This window comes from Anopheles cruzii, chromosome 2 (genome assembly GCF_943734635.1).
Source record: "Anopheles cruzii chromosome 2, idAnoCruzAS_RS32_06, whole genome shotgun sequence".
NCBI classification, from domain to species: Eukaryota; Metazoa; Arthropoda; class Insecta; order Diptera; family Culicidae; genus Anopheles; species Anopheles cruzii.
Window position 1 is genome coordinate 2,804,169 of NC_069144.1, and position 9,742 is coordinate 2,813,910.

Here is a 9,742-nt window from a genome sequence, read left to right on the forward strand (position 1 = left end):
GACGACACGTTTTAGCATAATACGAATAAGAAAACAATTTAAATTCCGGGAACAATCGGTTTGATGCAAGTTATAATAAAAGCGAGGCGAATTGAGAAACATCTAAAACCGCGGAATCTGGAGACTGGTATTTGTCGTGCGAACTTTTGTATCGGAAATTCTGGTACCAACTGTATTTACTAGTTAGTCCTTGCAACGGAAGCGGAACATTGGTGTTGAGTAGAATTCATTTAGAAATTTACAAAGGGGTTGCAATCCAAAGCGTTTAACGAAACGCTGGATTGTTTTGTCTTTTATTTAGCGTTTATTAAGGACAAAAGTTCAGAATATTTTTATTATGTTCGCGGTTAGAAAGAAAAAAATCATTTGCGTGCGTAAATTAAGAAACCATAATTCTAGTTTTGCGAAACGCTTCAATGGCGTATACAGTGGCGTATCCTGCCCCTTTCTTCTGGGTAGCATCGCGTTTTGACGTTTTGGCGGGTTTTCAAACTCACCACGCCCGTTGAGTTACCGCGCTCATTTGGCATATATTCAGCCGGCGTCATTCTGAAACAAATTCTGCTCTGAGTTGGTCGTGTCCGTTCGTCAGCTTCAAGGTAAGTTAGTGTAAAGGATTTTATTCCTATTGTACTGCCCTCAAGGTTCCTCGTAAAGTGCTTTGTTTCCCGTGCATTTGCAGTGATTTCCCTTCTAGTGTGTTTCGTTCGTTTTCTTATTCTCAGGAAACCAACCAACCATTCCTACCGGCTGCGGCTGCTGCGTAGCTACAGATGGCCTTCAAGAAACAAGATGGGGTGGTGACGCTAGAGCATTGTGTTGTACCGTCCCGCAGGGCTTGTGGCAAATTAAGCCCTGCGCCGGTACAGCAACGATGTTATCAGAAGTTACATATCCAGAATAGGAACCAATATAGAAAGAACAAGAGAATGATTGACGGGCGGCCAATCAACACGCATAACGCAATATTTATAATACAGGAACCGGTCATGGTTTGATTGAAGTTAATAAAAGCGAGGCGAATAGCGAAACATCTCAAACTGCAGTGGTTTTGAAAATGTGTGAAATCCGAAATGTGTATTGGAACCTCGAGTCGTTTGGACGGCCGTCACGGGTTTGTAATGTACTAGCGCCCAATAAAGTTTGCTCTAGTTTCTCCAGTCATTGATGTTGCCATGAAATTTGCTTTGTCCAAAGCTCCCCGCATCGGCTGCTGAACGATATTCTTTATGTTCTACTGTCGGGGAAACTACCAACCGGAACTCATTCGAAGCACCTCGGTTTTTGAGACGATGGAACGGGGCAACAGATAAAGAGAAGACGAAATGGCTCCTTCATTTATATTTATGTATGAATATATAAGTATGCAAATTCGGAAGAGTGTATTCCTTTGCCCACGGTGGGCTGCGAGGCACGCGGTTTCGAACGATTCGGCACGAAACTTGTGGCCACAATGAGATGGGAATGGGTGATGAAATAATAATCGTACCGTGTTTCGCTACCTTCCTTACTGGCCATCTGACCCAATCATAATAACATGTAAGATACGATTTAATGTTTGGCTTGACTGCAGACTTATTCCGGAGGTTTCGGGTCTGGCGATTGGATGCTGTAAGACGATATTCATTTGTTGCCAATAAGGCGGTCGCCCCATCAGAGCCAGCCAGCGGGTCGCGTGTGTCGCGACAGCCAAGGTCAATTAGTGGCCGAGATTAAACTTCCTCCAGAACGAGAAATGCGTACGAATTGGTTTATATCATAAGCGGAACAACAAGAGAGCGTTAGCGGTTAAGGGGCGGAATGCGATGGTGGCGATCACACGATGTCCAAAGACGCACCAACTGGTATTTACTAGTTAGTCCTTGCAACGGAAACGGAACATTGGCGTTGAGTAGAATTCATTTAGAAAATTACAAAGGGGTTGCAAGAGTTGCAATCCAAAGCGTTCAACAAAACGCTGGATTGTTTTGTCTTTTATTTAGCGTCGATTAAGGACAAAAGTTCAGAATATTTTTATTATGTTCGCGGTTAGAAAGAAAAAATCATTTGCGTGCGTAAATTAAGAAAGCATAATTCCAGTTTAGTGAAACGCTTCAATGGCGTATACAGTGGCGTATCCTGCCCTTTCTTCTGGGTAGCATCGCGTTTTGACGTTTTGGCGCGTTTTCAAACTCACCACGCCCGTTGAGTTACAGCGCTCATTTGGCATATATTCAGCCGGCGTCATTCTGAAACAAATTCTGCTCTGAGTTGGTCGTGTCCGTTCGTCAGCTTCAAGGTAAGTTAGTGTAAAGGATTTTATTCCTATTGTACTGCCCTCAAGGTTCCTCGTAAAGTGCTTTGTTTCCCGTGCATTTGCAGTGAGTTCCCTTCTAATGTGTTTCGTTCTTTTTCTTCTTCTCAGGAAGCCAACCAACCATTCCTACCGGCTGCTACGTAGCTAGAGATGGCCTTCAAGAAACAAGATGGGGTGGTGACGCTAGAGCATTGTGTTGTACCGTCCCGCAGGGCTTTTGGCAAATTAAGCCCTGCGCCGGTACAGCAACGATGCTATCAGAAATCTTATACCCAGTTCTTATAGTTAGTGATAAGCACCAATATAGAAAGAACAAGAGAATGATTGGCGGGCGGCCAATTATCACGCGTAACGCAATATTTATAATACAGGAACCGGTCGTGGTTTGATTGAAGTTAATAAAAGCGAGGCGAATAGCGAAACATCTCCCAACTGCAGTGGTTTTGAAAATGAGTGAAATCCGAAGCCGAAATCCGAAATCCGAAATGTGTATTGGAACCTCGAGTTGTTTGGACGGCCGTCACGGGTTTGTAATGTACTAGCGCCCAATAAAGCTTCCTCTAATTCCTCCAGTCTTTGAGTATCGGAACGATATTCTTTATGCTCTACTGTCGGGGAAACTCTACCAATCGGAATTCATTTGAAGCATCTCGGTTTTCGTTTTTTGAGAGGAGGGAATTGGGCAACAGATAAAGAGAAAACGAAAGGGCCCCTTCATTTCTAATTATGTATGAATATATAAGTATGCAAATTCAGAAGAGTGTCTTCCATTGTCCACGGTGGGCTACGAGGCACGGAGTATCTTTAACAATTTGGCACAAAAATTGTGGCCACAATGAGATGGGAATGCGTGATGAAATAATCATCGTACCGTGTTTCGCTACCTTCCTTACTGGCCATCTGACCCAATCATAATAAAATGTAAGATACGATTTTATGTTTGGCTGGACTGTAGGCTTATCCCGGAGGTTTCGGGTGTGGCCCATTCGGTTGGATGCTGTAAGACGATATTCATTTGTTGCCAATAAGGTGGGTCCGTAGCTAAATAATATTCTAACGGTCACCATTTAGCCCGTTTATGCATTGTTTTTGACTACAACGATTTCGACACAGGCCAGATAGGGCTGCACTTGGAAAAAGGGACATAACCACTATATTAAGTAGCCCTCATCGATGAGCGATCGAAAGGTATTTGTCAGGCCAACAACCAATTCGGTGCCACACTTACCCTAGAAAACTCTCCCGGACTATCGAGCGAGCATCGCACCAGAGGGCCGTATCGATTCCGGGATTAGCATACTGACCCTCTCGGGATCGGTGCGTGCGATGAGATTCAAGAAGTACGGATCCCTTTGACGTGCCTTTTTTATCGTTCGCAATAAATTGGGGCGCCTTTATCATCAAACGCCCGTTTCCCCCGTTGGTGCATCGTCGTTACGCTTCATTTCCGATAGCCTTGAACCGTGAACCAAGGTGCTCTGGAGAGGCTGGCTTTCGGAGCGGTTACGTAGTCGTAAAAACATAAAGGTCCAACCATTATATTTATGACATCATCGGCTCGGATGCTGGACGGTGCGGCGACCGACCGGAAACGAGTTTGGCATGCAGCTGTAACCAGTTATCCGTTGGTCGGAAAACCGCTTTCCGTTACGAATATATTTATTTTTGGGTTAGCAATGTTGATGCCAAAACTAGGAACGCCAAGGTAACGAACGATCCGAAACATGTGCGAATGAGTTGTTCGGCGCAGGAGAATAATAATATTATTATTACGTTTGCATATTACTGAAACGTGGTTTTTTGGTTATGGTACCGAAAACGAAACATGGTGCGTTGAATTTTGAGCCATTAACAATAAATTACTAATTTGGGCATTCATTAGGTGAGACAGAAAACGAAAAGCAAGCAAATCGTTCGTTTTAATCATCGTAAACTGAGAAAATATAATTCTTTTTTACTGAAACGCTTCAAAGGTACACAGTGGCGCATCATGCCCCTTTATTTTGGGTAGCATCGCGTTTTGACACTTCAAGGTTGAGTTACCGAGAGGTACTCATTTCGCTGGCTATAAAAAGTACTGATCACCCGGCTTTTGACTTATTCGCTGAAAATTTTGCGCTGAGAATCTTGGAACTGGTTGGTTTCTGTCCGTTCGTCCAAGCCAAGTAAGTTTGTGTGAAAAAGAGTTTTCCCTGGTGCTCTCAGGATTCCTCTGAAAGTGCTTTATTTCCGGTGCAGCTCAAGTGATTTTCGTTCTAATGTTCCGTTCATTTTCTTGTTCCCAGGACGAAGCCAAACGGCGGCTAGGCCTTTGCGACCGGTTTCTGCTGAGGCACGATAGGATGGCGGCCTACAAGAAACGAGACAATGGCGCTCGTCTGATGCTGGGGCGTGCCGTCAAGGTCAAGGGAGCTGTACCGTGTCGCAGGGCTAGTGCAAAATTAAGCCCCGCGCCGGTACAGCAAAGATGTTATCAGAAATTTAGGTGGTTGTTTGTTGATGTGTAATATGTTAATAAATCGTATCTGTAGCCGCCAGAGCCCTGGCGGCCTTTCGCCGTTCCGCGCAACAGCACCACTCAAAACAATGTAGTTTTATTTTGGGAAGTCTCGGCTTGGTGGGGAAAAGGTTTATCTTCGAGAGTCCGCTCTGCGTCGTTTCTGAATCAGCTTCTTTTTCGTGCTTAATGATGGGGAAGAACGTTCTAGATGAATGCTTTGGGTCAATTGTCATTTTCAGTGCTCGCGTCCCTTACGAAAACCATCGATGGTTTCTTGTAGCATGGCAGACCCAACCATCCCATCCTTTCTCCCCATCGGTCGGTCGATTAGATAACGGGGAAACCACTTCAAGGACGGCAGCAATTACTATTCGCCCAGTATCTCCCGGATGACCAAAGCATGGCAGTAGAGAGGGCTTCGATTTCTGTTCTTGTTCACTGCGCGATGCCGGGTCGTGTTACGACGCCGGCCGAAGTGGGTATCATTTTTCGTTCCGATTGCCGATTCCCCGTATCAATGGACGGGCTCCCGCGGCTAGGGCTTATGAAATCGAATTAGCTCCATCATTCGCGTATCATTCCTATTTCGACTGCAGTTTGGAGCAGATCTCGTGTAAATTGTGTTTTTTCGTTAATCAGAACATTCGTTTTTTCATTCGTTCTTCGGAACCGCATTTGGCGTGGGTTGGTCCTGTCAGTTCTCGCGAGGTTTTCGCTCTCCGAGAGAACGCGCGCGCGAGTGTGTTGTTTGTTTTGATTGCTGTAAATACGCATCGACGGCGATAAACTCGCTACGGTTTCAAAATTCGTGGGCATATTTCGGCCAATCGTTGCTAAACCAAATCAAAATCGGGGGCATGTCCCGTTCCTTCATGGATTGGTAGAACAACGGGAAAGGCTGTAATTAACAATAGCGAAGCGAAGGGCATTGTGAACAAAATGGACAAGAACCGAGGTGATAAAAACGATGTGAAGAAACAGGACAACGCCGTCGATATCGATGATGTACCTCGTGTGCGGAATTTACTGCTCCGTTCGGTGTGTGCTGTATATTTGATGGCTTTTGTCAGCTTTTATTGCCAGGCAGAAGGTAGGTTCGCAACAACGCATAATAATTGGAGGCAAAAATCGATTCCCGCCAGGTAGAGCCGGTTTTTTGGTGGATAAGCAAAAGAGTAAGAGGAACAAAGCGAAAAGAGCGAGCCACCGCGTGCTGAGTGACTGAGTGCAAACGTCAAACCGTAATGAAGCGTTTTCGACGTGATGAGTTACCGTGGTGAAATTACGGTGCTACCCTTCTTCCTAACCCTTGTGTCGGGAAATGAAGTTGGCAAAATTATTAAGTTTTTTGTATGATTTTTTTAAAATTCTTTTTTTTGATATTATTCACTTCTGTGTCCATACAGTTTTTATTACAATCTTGCTGGCAATATTTACATGATATAACTTCCATTATCGATTACTCCCCGCGCACCGGAAATTCCTGTTCCTGAGAAACGCGACACGCGACACAAGTACCTTGAAAGCCAACGATGCGTTGCCGGAGCCTCACCGGCAATTCGATCCCCGAGCCATAATCCGCCGCTGGCCGATGGCCTCTATCACGATGTCGAATGATGTAATTAAATTATCCTTCCATTCGATACGCTACACACTCTGTAATCGATTCCCTTTTGGCGGGGCTCGATTACTAAAACACCTCGGGTCTCGGTCCGCGTCCCATCCGCCCGATGCGATTAATGTGTTCTGCCCTTTGGCATCAGGGCACACACACATAGCAGGGTTTATTTGTTGTGAATTGATTTGATTCTATTCTCCACAGGACTATACGGAGACGCCGGCATCCTGCCGGCGAACCGGATTCTGGAGAATGGCACGTTGAAGGAGCGATTGAGCCTTCTGCAGCTGGCCCCGTTTCTTGGGTTGGGCGCGAGCCACGAGACGATCGATTTGCTGTGTCTGGCGGGTGCGACGATTGCATTCGTGGGGCTGGTGTCCCGAGCCCACTGTCGGTTGGTTAGCTTTATTGCAATGTGGGCGCTGTACTTCTCGCTCGTGCAAATCGCGCAATCCTTCCGCCAGCAAGCCGATCACCTGCTGCTCGAGGCCGGCTTCCTGTGCATCCTGCTGGCCCCCGCTCGGCTAACGGACGGCCGCAATCCGATCGAAGACATTGCGCTGCTGCTGCTGAAGTGGCTCGTGTTTCGGTTCATGTTCGCCTCGGGATCGGTCAAGCTGGCTAGCGGCTGCCCGCTGTGGTGGTCGCTGGACGGCCTGAAGCGCCACTACGAAACGATGCCCCTGCCCACCTCGTACAGCTGGTACACGTACCAGCTGCCGGACGCATTCCATCGGCTCAGCACGGTCTACGTGTTTCTGAGCGAGCTCGTCGTTCCGTGGCTATTTTTCGCGCCCAATCGAGCCGTCCGCCGGTTTGCCTTCCTTTGGCACGCCTTTCTCCATCTGAACATCATCGGGTGTGGCAATTACGGATTCCTGTCCCCGCTCGTGCTGACCCTCCTGGTGACCTTGCTCGATGACGACGACAAACTGCTGCTCCGGTTGACGGGGGGAAGGCAGCCGCCGAAAGTGCGGGGTCGTGGCTCGTCGTCTGGCCAACAAAGCGAGACGAGTGACGCGTCGGAACGCACCGGTAGCCGCATCGTTAGGGCGATTGGCGCCCTGATGGTGGTCGGATCGTGGATTTGCTTCGGTGTCGGATTTTCGTCCGGCGGTCAGCTTACGTTCAAGGCGACCTTCTCGAGGGACCAGTACTTGAACATTATGCAAACGATGGTGCACGCCGCTCCGTTGCTGGTGTTTGTCCTGCTCGTGCGGCAGTTCCTGAGGCTGCTCTCCTTCCAGGACACCGTCGGAAGTATGGTGAGTGTGAGCCGAGGAGTGGCCGAACGCAGGGTGGCCGGTTATTTTTCATCGGCATTTCTCTCATCCGCAGGGCGAAGGCGTGCGTCAGTTTACGAAAAATGTCGGCCTATTTATCGCCACCATCGTCGCGTTTACGGTGTTTTTCATGTCGATCGTGCCACACTCGCGGCTGCTGCCAACTACGGCCATCTCTTCGCGGCCGATGACACGCGCGTACGGCGGGCTGCACAGTCTGTACGTCGTGAACCAGTACGGCCAGCACCTGTCCAAGATGCGCCCGGCCCGCCGTGAGGTCGTGCTGGAGTACGCGAACGACCTGAACGGAACCTGGCACGAGTACGGCTTCCGTTACAAACCGTGGACGGAGGAACGGGCCGCTTCGCTATCGTACGCGGGGCTGCACTTTCCGCGGTTCGATTTTAAGTTCTACGATGCGGCCGGCTCGAAGACCGATGCCCAGCGGTGGTTCTACCCGATGGTGCAGCGTCTCCTGCAGCATCAGCGCCCGGTACTGGAGCTGTTCGACGGGGCACACGTTCCGGCGAAGCCTCCCCGATTCATACGGGCATCACTGTATCGCTTCTCGTACACCACGTTCCCGGCGGCCGGTGGTTTTTGGACCCGCGAGCGCCTGGCGGATTACTTCAGCGTGTTCTCACTGGGCGATACGCATCTGCGCGACAAGTTGAAACAAATGGGCTTTCGAGCGACGGCGGACGACGGTGCGTCGTCCTGGAACTGGTTGCTGCGCTGGCTGCTGGACGCCGTCCGGCGCTTCGTGGCCACTATCGAGGGCAGCTATCTGGTGACGGGACTGGTCGTGGCAGCTGCCGCGCTTATCTACACACAGACCCAACAAGAGCGCGTTGCGTCGCGGGCATCCTAGAGAGCGAGCTAAGGGCCACATGCCAAACACGGTGTCAATTGTAGTCAATTGTAGCGCAAAAACGCAAAATAAGAATTCTATCGCACAGCAACGGTCCCGGGAAGATAGTGTTGCCGTTCCCGTAGGCACTCCCAGAAAGCGCACACAACCCTGGCACCACATGGATAATAAAGAACACAAAATTGGAACTAACTTTCAGATCGCACCTTTTGGCCACAACCCCCACCATCGCTTTCGCAGAACCTGGGAACCTAGGAGGCAACAGTGTTGCATTTTTCATCCGGCATCATCGTGGACAAGTACGGGCGGAACTATTTTCGACCTATCCTCCGATCCGATGCTGCCCGATGCCAATCTGTACTGTCGGGGCCGGGCCATTAGAAAAGGGCACAAGACCTCGCCCCATCGCCATTCGGGTTGATGCATCATCGAGGGTCACGGGGTCACAAAAAGTATAGAAACCCTTTTAACGGTGCCGCTGTGCCACCACGGGCCACGGGCCGGGCACCGTTCCGTGTGCACCGTGGCAGCAATGGGCAGCAATAATTCATAAGATCAAGTGGTACCGATGCCGTGTCCCGGTTTTCGAATGCGTCGTGCAGGATTGTTTCCACACATAATGGGGTCCGGCTACTTTCCGGTTCCGGCGGCCGGGGGGTCACTGTGAAGATAATGATATGGAAAGGGGTGGCTAGCATCCGTAGCTTCGGTTTTAGTTTACTAAATTCCCACAAAACGCCCACAAAAACGCCGGCGGGGGTCTGCGCGGCAAGATGATACGGAGGTCGGTCGAACCTCCTTCGTCAATATCCTCCGTACGTACGGGATGTGGTGGGGAGGACAAAAAAATCGTCGACGTATGGTCTGACCGGTGCTGGTGAATGGGCAATGAATAATTGACGTGGAACTCTCTCTCTTTCTCTCTGTCGCTGCGATGCCGGGAAATGGATACATTTTTGAGTCTGCGTCCGGGGCCCCGGGGCTGGTTTGGTACGGATTATTGGACCGAGTCTATGCTGTGATGGTTCGGCTCGAGTCGCTCGGATGCAGGAGGTCCCCAGGGGTCCTTAGTGTGCGAATAAAACAGGAGCATAACTCACAAAAAGCGTTCCGTACGGAGGCCTTGAAGGCTCTTTTGGTTTCCGGTGCGAGCAAAACGAACCCTCCGCAGAAG

General features: G+C 49.2%; 1 protein-coding gene across 1 annotated transcript; it reads left to right on the plus strand.

Moving 5' to 3' along the window:
• The first annotated feature begins 5,392 nt into the window (after positions 1 to 5,392).
• LOC128277326 (lipase maturation factor 2-like) lies at positions 5,393 to 8,751 on the plus strand. Its single transcript, XM_053015772.1, has 3 exons — positions 5,393 to 5,886; positions 6,619 to 7,679; positions 7,753 to 8,751. The coding sequence occupies exons 1-3, from the start codon at positions 5,736 to 5,738 to the stop codon at positions 8,566 to 8,568; spliced, it is 2,028 nt and encodes a 675-aa protein (XP_052871732.1). The 5' UTR covers positions 5,393 to 5,735; the 3' UTR covers positions 8,569 to 8,751.
• The last annotated feature ends 991 nt before the right edge of the window (positions 8,752 to 9,742 follow it).